General features: G+C 44.9%; 3 protein-coding genes across 9 annotated transcripts in view; 1 reads left to right on the top strand and 2 right to left on the bottom strand.

The window, feature by feature from the left end:
- Positions 1-94: 94 nt before the first annotated feature.
- On the bottom strand, positions 95-1,306 carry LOC120958425 (transmembrane protein 147). Its single transcript, XM_040381223.2, has 3 exons — positions 1,124-1,306; positions 861-1,002; positions 95-773 (listed from the first exon to the last, which is right to left on the bottom strand). Exons 1-3 carry the CDS (start codon positions 1,198-1,200, stop codon positions 303-305), a joined length of 690 nt encoding a protein of 229 aa, XP_040237157.1. The 5' UTR covers positions 1,201-1,306; the 3' UTR covers positions 95-302.
- Positions 1,307-1,563: 257 nt separating this feature from the next.
- On the top strand, positions 1,564-3,847 carry LOC120959773 (syntaxin-5). Its single transcript, XM_040383416.2, has 3 exons — positions 1,564-2,488; positions 2,565-2,848; positions 2,921-3,847. The coding sequence occupies exons 1-3, from the start codon at positions 1,903-1,905 to the stop codon at positions 3,401-3,403; spliced, it is 1,353 nt and encodes a 450-aa protein (XP_040239350.2). The 5' UTR covers positions 1,564-1,902; the 3' UTR covers positions 3,404-3,847.
- A 3,847-nt stretch (positions 3,848-7,694) lies between these two features.
- LOC120959772 (striatin-3) overlaps positions 7,695-12,049 on the bottom strand; it is a 30,415-nt gene continuing 26,060 nt past the window's right edge. For all 7 annotated transcript variants that reach the window (XM_040383415.2, XM_049609052.1, XM_040383413.2 and 4 more), the window contains one exon: positions 7,695-11,783. In XM_040383415.2, coding sequence (XP_040239349.1) covers positions 10,636-11,783 — 1,148 coding nt within the window. In that variant the 3' untranslated portion in view covers positions 7,695-10,635. The remainder of the gene's footprint in view (positions 11,784-12,049) is intronic.

Genomic DNA, 12,049 nt, shown 5'->3' with positions numbered 1-12,049 from the left:
ATACCTTCTTTTGTAGCGATAGTGTAGCTGCTGTACGTCTGAATGTGGTGTATCGAGGGTAGAATTGTACAAAATTGAAGACTGAACTCAACTGTATGTTTAACCACCGTATTGTTATTGATGAATTTATTTACCCGATGCAACAACACGAACTTAAATAAAACGAAACTATAAACGATCAAAGTGTCCACCAGTTTTCCAAAACAAACACCACTAGAGACAATGAAAGTAAGAGTAGCTACTACTGCTAACTCGATAGTTGTACACTATTGAGCAGAGAACGGGGGCACCACACCACGCCCCTACAGGCCGATCTGTTGCGCCAGCCCCGAGTAGATGTGCAACGTACCGACGCCCATGCAGCTCGTGATGAGGGCTTTCAGTGCCAAGCTTAGCCACGGCCCGGCGGACATGGCGTGCAGCGTTCCCTCCAACCATACGCCCCGGTACGAGGTGGCCACGAGCAGCAGCACCACCAGCGGCACCAGCTTCCTGTCCAGATCGTGGCGCGAGAACAACCACAGCAGGGTAGCGGTCGACAGGTGCTGCACGAGCAGCACGTTCGACTCGAGACACTTTTGGATGTAGAGCCAGGAAAACTCGGCCCCGCGTGCGCCGACCCACAGCATCAGGCCGCGGGACAGTATCACTTCCGCCGTTGCCCAGCCCAACCCGGCGGTGATCAGTTTGCTGTGCCCCTTGCCCGGAATTCGAGACAGCACGAAGGCAAGCCCAAGGAAGTCGACCAGATCGACACTGCAGCGGAGAAATTCCTGTAATGGAAGGGCAGGGTTAGGGTGATTAGAGACAGTGAGTCGGAACCCGTGTGTGTGTGTGTGCATGATGGGGGGTACACTTACGGCAATGAAGTTAAATGGTGCCCCTTCCGTGAAGGTGTCGGTGTCGGGGAAGAACGTTGCAAGGACAAGCATTTTGCAGAGCTGCGTAAACACGTAAATTCCGCCCGCCTGAACGCATTTCCAGAACGCACCATATTCGGAGCTGCATGAATCGATTCGAGTTGGGGTAAGGAAAAATGGTACATAATTTAATTAAAAGATAAAATTACAGCACGGACGCAATCCACATTCGGGACGCGAAGGAGGAGACTATAGCCACTTACAGTCCAGAATATTTGTAGGTGAAATAGTACGGCACGTACACCAACGCGGCACAGTTACCAAAGTGGTAGAGCGTCATTTTCAGTCACGAACAGCTCGTTTTCTATTTTAATTAAGTTTTAAGTGGAAGCAATCGTGCTCCAAAATACCACCGGGTCGTGTGTCTGATAAAAAAATTGACAACTCTCTTATTTGTGCAAAGATACCTAGATACACACTGAAGGTGAGATCAATTTGACAGTTGGTATGACAGCGTAGCGTTCAAAAAGGCTTTAAAAAAAGGTTAATTATCTGCAAATTATAATGAAATATTATGTTATAGAAAATGTCCATATTTTAAGGTGGTTCTTGTGCGAAATTAAATAATTATTGAAAAAATAAAACGAAAAGGAAAAAAATCCAAATGAGCTACCATACATTACTCACCTTGGTGCCTTCTGACAAACAGTCTGTCAAAAACAGCAGAGAAAAAAATAAGCCAAAATTTGTAACTTTTTCATTCCACGTCATTTTGTAGGAAATCGTACAAAAACAATTGATTTCACTCATTCCAATGGGCGCAAATACTAACTAATTGTGTTACCCTTAAATTGTCCCATGTGCCTACGTTAGAGGAAAATCCTGTCCTACCCGTCTGCAGGATCCCTCTCGTTCGTCAGTCCCCCGCTGCAGACGCAACGCAAACGACAACAACATCCAACAAAAGAGGAGCCCTTCCTTTGGGGGGAGGCGTTTAATGGGTGTTTCGGTTGGTGTGGTGCTACGGTAGCGCGATTATGCGATGCAATCAAGGGCAAGACGTCGTTACGGTGCTGACGATACGGGTGACTCATTCGCTGTAATAACGATCGGCTCGGACGGAGCAGCAACTTCCGCCTCGTCATCGGGCACTAGCCAGCACCACCACCAGCGAGTGGAAGACGACATCCCCGAGAAGCCCAAATATCCGGCCCCTAGTTCGGCCACCAGCTGGTTACCAGCGCTGTCGCAGCGAATCTTTGCCTCTGTTGCACCCGCACCGACCAATCCCGCGCCACGGAACGCTTGGAACGAGCCACCACCGAAGCAACAGCAACAGGGCTTTTGGGCGAGTGAAGGCCAACGGGAAGCGGAGGAGGACGACGACGACGATCTTCTCGGTAAGAACAGTGCACTGCCGGAGTTCACGATGACGGCACGGGACCGTTCCGGTGAGTTTGCGAGCGCAATCCGGTCGCTCCAGGGCCGCAACATCCAGCGGGCAGTGAACCTGAAAGACCCGCGCAAGGCCAAGCACATGCAGAGCTACGCGGAGTTTATGATGATTGCCAAGCACATTGGCAAAAACATTGCCAGCACGTACACCAAGCTGGAAAAGTTGACGCTACGTAAGTGTTTGCTGCACTTTTTCCGTTGCATACCAGATTAATTTAAATTCAAACCCCATTTTTCCCATTTTTCCAGTGGCTAAGAAGAAGACGCTTTTCGACGACCGGCCAGCCGAGATACAGGAGCTGACGTACATCATCAAGGGCGACCTGAACTCGCTCAACCAACAGATCGCCCGCCTGCAGGAGGTCTCGAAATCGCAACGAAGGTCCACCAGCAACGGCAAGCATTTGCTTTCACATTCCTCCAACATGGTGGTGGCGCTGCAGGCCAAGCTCGCCAACATGAGCTCCGACTTCAAGCAGGTGCTGGAGGTGCGGACGGAAAACTTGAAGCAGCAGAAAACGCGACGGGATCAGGTAAGGCCGGGCAAAAATGGCAGCTTCCAGCTTCACCAGACACTTTATTTTCACCATTGCGCCATTTTACAGTTCAGCCAAGGTCCGATGGCCGGTGGATTGCCACCGTCGACGATGCGCGGCTCAACGCAGGGCAGCTTGCTGCTACAGGAGCAGCAGGATCAGGTGTGCATCGATATGGGTGGTGCCGCCACGTCTGGTGGATCGTCCTCCGAACGAGCGCCGTTGCTACAGCAACAGCAGCAGCAGCAGCTGGTGCTGTACGATGAGTCCGATAGCTACGTGCAGGAGCGGGCCGAAACGATGCAAAACATCGAAAGCACGATCGTGGAGCTGGGTGGCATCTTTCAGCAGCTGGCCCACATGGTGAAGGAGCAGGAGGAGATGGTCGAACGGATCGATAGCAATCTGCAGGACGTGGAGCTGAACGTGGAGGCGGCCCACGGGGAAATTCTCAAATACTTCCAATCGGTCACGAAGAACCGTTGGCTGATGATCAAGATCTTTGGCGTGCTGATACTGTTTTTCATCTTTTTCGTTATCTTCCTAGCGTAGTGTGGGTCTGAAGGGGGGGTGATGGTTTTGGTCGATTTTTGCGCTCACGGGAGCACACACACACCATTGTATAGTTGAATTTTGTTCTATTTTTAGTAACAATTTTTATCCCATTGTCCCCACACGTTGGCTTGATGGATGTGAATCCCGGGGAGCGACTGCAGGCGTCCTTCTGTTTTATTCTGGCTTATTATATCCTAGAACCTAGTGGCTTTTTGGCTTAGCGAATACGAATACGAAGTGCTAACGAATCCGGGGCTGGGCAGAAGTAAGTGTGGAGCTGTTACATTTGGGGGGCGAGTGGACGGACGAAGATTGTGTATTACAGAAATCAATTGTTTGTATATAGGAAGTGGTGAGGTACGGCCGGGCGGAACATGTAACACACGTTGTCCTACGGGAGCAAAACAATATAATATATAAATTAAATCATTTTAAACACAAGCCTTAACAAGTATTTCGGTAGCATTTTTTTTTTCTAATCAGAAAATTATAGTTAAATGAGAAAAACGCGTGCAAGGTTATTTGATTTTAGTCCATTTATTTAAACTTTAATAAATTTAATGTCATTTACCCCGCCAGCATTACTCCCCTGCTGGTGTTGCTGCTACTGTTGTCCTGTCATCCTGTCGTGTTCCTGCGCTTTCTGTTTCCTGCACTTTTCTTATTAGATTTCAAACAAACGTGTTTTCAAACGAGATTTACTCGTCTTACGTTCTTTACTTTCTTCTTTCTTCTTTGTCTCTGTTTCGGACACCGTGGACATCTCGGTTTAGTTTTCTCCCCTTCTATTTGTTTTACCTTTCCTGTTTCATAGTTGTTTCTTGCATTTGTTCAAATCATTTACGCTTATTTAAATGCGGTCTGGCCTGCTTCTTTTGTAATCGTTTGTGTTTTTCTTCTTTCTTCTCTCGTTTGCTACGTGATTATTCTGTCGTTTCCGGCGCTTTATTGCATGTTTCCTTTTTCTTCGCTTTCTTTTCTCCATTCTCATTCTCGTTTTAAAGTCCCACCCATTGACTTGAGTGTGACATCATCATCATCACGTTCAATTGTTCACTTTTGTTTCACACTTTCCAACTTTTGTTTGTTCTTTCCCCGTTCGTGTTTCTTTGTTAATCGCGTTTAAGATTAAATTCTATTTGTTCTCTACTTTGTTGTGTTTTTGTGTTTTATGAGTGTTTTCTTGCTCTTTTTTTATACGTTTATCATCATTGTTCAATTATTAGTACATGTTTTCATTTAAATACAATATATTACAAGGTAAAACACAATATGATCCAGTTTTTGTTTCTTTCTTTTTCTTCGGTACTGTTGTGTGTTTATGTGTGTGTTTAGTAGTTAGTACTAGTAGTAGTAATAGTAGTAGTAGTATTAGTAGTAATAGTTCGTCCCCCGCCAGTTTCATCAACGTTATCATTATCATCGTCATCAGGCAAAAAGGACATCTCGCGGTAGGTAGCTGGCAATGAAACGGCCAGGCAACCAGTGTGTGTGTGTGTGTGTGTGTGCCTTTTCTTCCCGTTTTCTTTTAAATTCTTTTTCAAAGCGATTTTACACAGCAACTAACACATTCGAGAACGTTAGCGTGTATTTGCTATACTTTTTTTTGTTTTATTTTGTTTTATTTTTTATTATTCGTATTTGTCCTTTTCGGGTTATTTTCTCTCTCTCTGTTTTCTTGTTTCATTTTCTTTATTTTACTTCCCCGCTTCTCTCCTCTTCTCTTCTGCTTTTCAGTGCTACTAGCTAGCTAACTTCCAGAAAAAAAGGGTCCGTGCTTTGCAGGACACTTACTATTAGCTTTGTCGGGCGCGCGCGTGCATATTGCCTAAATTGTTTGCGCGCATATTGCCTATCATAGTGTGTAATGCCATATATGGTATGTTTTGTATGTTTTGCATGGTGTGTGTGTGTGTGTGTGTGTGAATGTACGTGTCTCTATTGGATGGCTATAGTGAGTTGAGGTGAGTATGAACGGTTCTAAATGGTACGAATGGTGGCTATATTTGCATCGTTAAACATTGCGCACTTCGAATAGTGATAGTGAGTGTATTTTGCTTATTTTCAAATGAGTTTTGCTTCCTTCACCTCCCTATTGTTTGGTTTCTCTCTTTCTTTCTTTGTTAGTTTCCGGTTTACCCCAAGGGTTTCATTTTTTTATGATTTATAAGGATTATTTACCATTCGCGAGACCGGTATTGCCACATTATTCATGGTCCGTTTGTTATTTTTTTCTGTTCAGCTGTGTCTGTTTTGCTTCTTTTCGAAACGTTTGTTGCGTTTCTTCTTTTCGGCTTCTTTCCAAGTTTTATTTCATTCTATTTTCCTTGCTTGTTTGTTATTTCCCTTTTTGTTCGTCTTCGCTTCTTCTCATCCTGCCTTGTTTACTTCTTTTGTCCTTTTTACTTTTTACTTGTATATTCTATTAAAATAAACTACAATTCAGCGATGCATTGAATTTTATTCATATCAAAGGTTTTATAACTACTTATTATCATTAACGACTGTTTTTTGTTGTTTTTTTTTTGGGTTAGAGAGTGGTCGCGCGTGTGTGTATTATTTTGCCATGCGCTTGTGATGCATTAGCCAGTTGCTTTGCTTGCTTTTGTTTTCTTGTTGTCTGCTCAACTTTACTTCTATGCAGTTTTGCGCAAGTGTGTATCGTTTAAGTAGAGTGGTAATTGGAAATAAAACTGTTTTTATTAATTCGCAATTGCTGCTTCTGCTAGCAGTGGAGAGTGCTTTAAAAATTAGAAGAAAAACAAAACAAGAAACGTTAACAGTTAAAAGAAACATGGCTTTAAAGTTCTATTGCTTTTCATTTCACCTCTTTACGTGTAACAACACACTAGAAAAAAACGGATACAAAAAAAAGAAACTTTCTAGTTTGTTGTCCATTTTTTACTTCTTTCTTTTGCTTATTATTGTGTTTGAGTGTTTACTGCACAATACTTGTGTAACGTTTTTCATGTGTTTTTTTTGTTTCATTTTCCATGTTGTTTCCATTACTATTATATTACTATTACGCTACGCATGAAATGCTACATTTCGAGTACGAGTTGCTACGTTTAAGGGTTTTTTTTGTTGTTTGTTTTCCTTCTTTCTATCCACTTTTCGCTTCGGTTTTAATGTGTTATGTTTCCTGTCATGTGGCTTCTTCATTTTTGTTCATTTTTTTTTGGTTCAGTATCTACAAACACGCACAGAGAGTCAGGCGGGGAACCGGAAGCCTGGCGAGAAGAATCTCCATTATCATACGGGTTGCGTGCGTTTCGCTTGGGATTAAGTTAAAAAAAAAATTCAAAGGAAACTCCGAAAAAGGAAGAGGCAGCATTCGCTTTTCCATTGGCATGAACAAAAAAAATAGAAGAAAGAAAAAAACAGAATTTGCAGTTGTATTGCCCTATAAACTGGCGTCGTCGTAAATGTAAGCTCCTCTCTCTCTCTTAAGTTATATTTGCGCTTTGTCGCATATTGTTACTGTACTGTGTTACTTTAACAATGGAAACCATAGGTTTTTGGCCAGTGTTGCATATTGAACAGAAAGTTACATACTTGTTTTATATTTGTCCATTCAAAATTAGATCAACTCTAACTGCATCGCCTCGTTTGCAGCACGAGCATGCCGCCGCCGGGGGTGATTAAGATGCTGTCTGTAAGGTGTTTTTTATGATTAATAATTTCAGCTCATTTTCAGCTTCAATTATCTGCTCTGCTTTGCTCCACTCTCTAGCTCTCTCACTGTTCCTTTAGTTTACGCGTTTATATAAAATTTGTATTGCTATTAATAGTGTGTTGTGCGCGCTATACTCCTCTTCCTTAAATTCTTGCTGTGGTGCTTTTCGCAGATTAGCGTTGTGGAGAGTGCGTTGCTTTTCCGGTTCCCCGTTAAGCTACGTGAAGAAGCTGCTACCACTACGACACACACACACGAGGTTTAGAATTTATTGTACAGCAAAACTGTAACGCTCTTGCCGGACTCGTTAGATAACTCCCAGATTATGGCTTCCTAAGTATCCCTGTGTGTTCTCAAACTTAAAGTGCGCATTTCCATCTTCCATCTGTACGCGAAACGCGCATTTCAACGGCCAGCGTTGATAGAGTATTGTTCTCCACGTACATTTCGAATTAGCAACGGCCGTCGGATGTATAGCCGGCTGTAAGTAAAACCGAAAAAAACATAAGAATTTAATAGAAAAAAAGGGGCGAAAAAACGTAAAACCAAAATCAAAACATCAATACTACTAAAAAACATAAAAAAAGGCAAACAAATAACGAACGATCGATGTGAAATCATAATTACTCTACACTTTATTAATAAATCAAAATCTTTAACAACATATTTTCGCGTTTTTTCTTTGCATTTTGCGGAGAGTGGTGGTGTTGGGAGAGTTGGGGAGAGAGTTTGAGTAAAATAAATACAATTTCCCATATCATATCATAATGCGCGCAACGTGTGCGTGCGTGTGTGTGTGTGTGTGTGGGTTATTATAATTTGTTGTTTCGTTCTACTTACTTCCTTGCTTCTATTACTGCCTCTTCCCACCGCTGCTTCTTTCTATTTCTTTCAGTCACAATCACACCACACACACACACACACACACACACACACACACACACACACACACACACACACACACACACACACACGTACCGATCTCGTGCTCTCCTCGTCTGCTGATTGCTGTTGCACACTATGCACTCCCATCGTTCAGTATCCCACCATTCCGCATTCCTAACTCTTATCATATATAGTATAATCGTGTCTGTTTGCTGCTGTTTTCCGCTTTTGCCTTAGCTCTTTGCCTCCTTGAACTCCTTTTTGGGTGTATTATAGTGCAATTTACTATTAGCATCCAGAGCGTGGTGCGTGGTGGTGGTGGTGCAGCACTGGCGTAAGTTGTAAGTAGTGCCGCACAGACGATGCTGTCTACCACCATCCGGCCTCTACGATCCACAGCACACAACAGGGCTACTAAATATGATCCTTTTTGCTTGTATTTGCTCTAACACATATTCGATACCATTGTTTACGGCGCGCGCCTTAAAATTCGGGGGGTAAGATTTAATATTTTCTATGAGTTATGAGGACGACTTTTATCCGCCCTTGCGTGCAAGGAGGGCGCGTCTTCATAACCAAGCTATTGTTAGCTTGCAAACGTGCCACTCTATAGCTTTCCTTGGGAGCTTTCCTTCCCCCCATTTGTTACCCCTCTTACATGCACAGGTGCATACATGCGCATACGCAGTAAAACGAAATATCAAATCAAACAGCATGTTGTTATCTGTATGTATGGGTGTGTGTGTTTGTGGGGGTGAGTGTGAACTACCTAAGCTTTACCCTCTGTTTTCCTCATTTTATAAGAAAATGTAATAGTGCTTGCATCAGGTTGTATCTCAATGATCCACCCCCCCCCCCCCCCCCCCCCCCCTTTATACGATCAACCGATCCTTGAACCGAACCTCGATCGAGCAGTGTTGTCATTTGTCCACTGTTGTACTCTTTCCACTACCAACCCACTACTACACCTCGTTTCGCAGCTTTCCCGTAAGTGCTTCCTGTCAATACCCGCACACTCGTATATTCTCGTTCTCGTGGTATGCCGGTATGCCGGGTAAATTATGTCGAGGTGCATGTAATGTTTTACCACCATCATCCATCCCCACCAAATTCTGATTCGTTTGCGTATTTTTTTTACTATTTACTGTTTGTTTATTCTAATTTTCGCTTGTATGAGAGAGTAAGGAGGAAGTGTGAGATGTGTGTGAATGTGTGTGTGTGTGTGTGTGTGTGTGTGTGTGTGTGTGTGTGTGCATATATTTTTTTGTTTGAATTATTGCAACTACATCGGTCTGATCGGAAGTAGGAAAAGCAGCACAATCAACTAAAATGAGAATGGGTTGCGCACATTGTTCTGAACCGTTTTCAGCTTCGTTTCATTAAAACAAACGTCAAAAAAAGGGGGACAGTGAGATAATTAACCATCGTCACGATGAGCAGCTTAATTATCATAGTACTGATGATTTGGGGTGCGGTGATAAGTGATCATTTTGAAATGATTTTTAAAAAATAAACCATTTACACACACGGTTGTGTTTTGCAGGCCAAATTAGTCCATTTGCAACAGTGATTAGCTGGACACAGTCCAAGCAAGGGTAAAATAAAAGGCGTCTTTACACGAGTTACATTTGCCAGCATTTGCCCACATTTTTTGTTTGTTTAGGGGGTTTTTGAAATGCAAAGTTACACAGAGAAAAAAAACACACGAAAGACTATTGTGTTATTTACACATTCCAAGGTCGAAAATCATAAAAGTTATGAGAAAATAGGAAATAATCTCACACCAAGCGGATGCAGCAAGTGCAACTTTTGCTAATTATGCATCCCCCTCACGCATGTCATTCCATGACTGATTTCCCGAAAACAAAAAATTCACGTAATACTCGCAAACCCCGCCCAAACAAATTCATACTTGCATGTCGGGATCGGGACTGCGTCTGCTGTCTGTCTGTGTGTTTGTGAGTATGAAATTGCTAAATGTATCGTTACTAGAATTACTCGTCTATCATCCTTTCCGCGTCATTCGTTCGATACAAAACGCTTTTAGTGCGCCTCTCAAGGCGTATATAGAGTAGGATTTAACGTGCGCATCTCTCTTATCAATTTACGTGCCACAAGCGTTATACAAACATACACGCACGCACACACACGTACACTCATAACATTATCTAACTGTTCGTCTGTTACTTCTGCTCGTATTTGATTAGCTGTAATAGTTTGTTTCGACTTTTCGATACTATTTAACAACGTAGCGTAGAACCTTCTCTACTTTTACCGTTTGTCCACACCGTTGTTAGCAGTTAGTGTTGTAAATGTGTATATATGTATGTGTGTATGTGTGTGTGTGCCTGTCTGTATGTGTTTTTCGCTCGTCCGTTGTCTAATTTGGGATAAAACAAACATTTTTTTAGTACTGTGTATATAACTATATCAGAAGTATGATTTTAAAAACTAAACATACACGCACACACATAAAGCGACCGCACGGGCGCGCGCTAGTCTTACGGATTTGCCCATCCCCCTCCTTTGAACGCTCCCCCAGGCTCTAATAATACCACCGCCGCACACGCGCCTCTGGCTTTGCTCACAATGACGACGACGACGACAATACGCGTCCGGGTGGTGGTGGTGGTGGTGCTGGTCCCCAGGTGAGTGTGCAGGGGAGATATTAAACGAACACCTTCGCTATGGCGTCAGCGCCAGCACTGGCAATGAACGGTTTCGACGGATGAAAGGCGACGTCCAGTATGCTTTCGTCGAACTTTTTCCGATGCGCCGTGATCTCCTGCACGCACGTTTTGTTGTCCATGTGCCACAGCCGGATCGAGCAGTCGTGCGAGCCGGACAGCAGGTACAGCCCGTGCGCATCGATCGCCAGGCTGGTGACCGCGTCCAGGTGGGCCACCATCGAGTGCACCAGCGAGCCGGTCCCATTGTCCCAGAACCGGATGTGCCGGTCCTCGTGCGCGGTAATCGTAACCGGCAGCGTCGGGTGGCTGATCACCTTGTTGATGTGCTTGCCGAGATTGCCGGTCATCTCCTGGCTCGCCTCGAGCTTCACCACCTGCTTGCCCGTCTCCGTGTCGTAGATGATGCAGTGCGTGCTGCTGTACGCGACCACGATGCGGTCGATCTGGTCCTTCACGAAGTCGACCGACGTCGGGACGCCCTCCGTTTCCGACGTGAAGGTGGTGCTGTTGGTCGGTATCTTGCCCGACGGTGACCACAGCTTCACCGTCCCGTCGGCCGAGCAGGAGACGAGCGTGTTCTTCGCGTGGTTCACCGCCAGCCCCCAGACCGCGTCCGTGTGGCCGTCGATCGTGCAGCGCATCACCTCCGGATCGTAGCTGTCGTACGGGTCGATGTTCGAGCTCGGCAGATTCCAGCAGTTGATCGCACCGTCCAGCCCGCCCGAGTAGCACTGTTCGCCGGTGGCGGACATGGCCAGACACAGCACCGGGCCGCTGTGCGAGCGGAACGTGTACAGGGGCTCCACGTCGAGACTAGCAGACTTTTTCGCTGGCACCGTTTTCTGCAGATTCCACAGCTTGAGCGTGTGGTCCTCGGAGGCAGTGATCAGGACCGGTTCCTGCGGGTGGAACGCGAGCGCCCGCACGCCGTCAAAGTGCGAGCGGAGCGTGTACTTGGCGTTCCACGTTTTGCGGTATGGCTCCTTCGAGTTGGACACGTCGTACCCGGACTCCGTCTCGTTGTTCACCGTCAGCTGGGCCAGCTCGCCGAGCGACGAGTCGACCTCCTCGTCGTTGCCGATGCCCGGTATCGTCGGATGGCGCGGCATGCCCGTTTTATTGTATCCTGTAGCAAAAGTAAATGGGCGTGGGCAAGAGAGGTTAGTGAGAGCATTTCGTGCGAGCTTCCGTCTACATGCAATTGATCTATGTGATTCCTGATATTTTATGTTGCTGTTGTGACAATCGCAGAAGATGATCAATATGTCGTCGGTGACCGCGCAAATGAGTAATGCTGATTGCCCATTGCCTTCTGTGGTGGTTGTTGTACAGGAAGATAATTGAAGCACACGTAAATGAAAGTAATGAGATCCGAAAATCGAAAAGAAAGCA

The sequence above is a fragment of the Anopheles coluzzii genome, chromosome 3, assembly GCF_943734685.1.
Source record: "Anopheles coluzzii chromosome 3, AcolN3, whole genome shotgun sequence".
Taxonomy (NCBI): domain Eukaryota; kingdom Metazoa; phylum Arthropoda; class Insecta; order Diptera; family Culicidae; genus Anopheles; species Anopheles coluzzii.
The sequence above is the reverse complement of the archived record's forward strand: the minus strand, read 5'-3'. Positions and strand labels throughout refer to the sequence as shown.

What these genes read in the sequence shown, in the direction of transcription:
- LOC120958425 (XM_040381223.2), bottom strand. Translation starts at nt 1,200, where the DNA reads ATGACGCTCTACCACTTTGGTAACTGTGCCGCGTTGGTGTACGTGCCG. An exon ending in ACCTACAAATATTCTGGACT is followed by an intron (nt 1,003 to 1,123) that starts GTAAGTGGCTAT and finishes CGATTCATGCAG; the next exon opens with CTCCGAATATGGTGCGTTCT. An exon ending in CACCATTTAACTTCATTGCC is followed by an intron (nt 774 to 860) that starts GTAAGTGTACCC and finishes CTTCCATTACAG; the next exon opens with GAATTTCTCCGCTGCAGTGT.
- LOC120959773 (XM_040383416.2), top strand. Translation starts at nt 1,903, where the DNA reads ATGCAATCAAGGGCAAGACGTCGTTACGGTGCTGACGATACGGGTGAC. An exon ending in GCTGGAAAAGTTGACGCTAC is followed by an intron (nt 2,489 to 2,564) that starts GTAAGTGTTTGC and finishes CCATTTTTCCAG; the next exon opens with TGGCTAAGAAGAAGACGCTT. An exon ending in AGAAAACGCGACGGGATCAG is followed by an intron (nt 2,849 to 2,920) that starts GTAAGGCCGGGC and finishes GCCATTTTACAG; the next exon opens with TTCAGCCAAGGTCCGATGGC.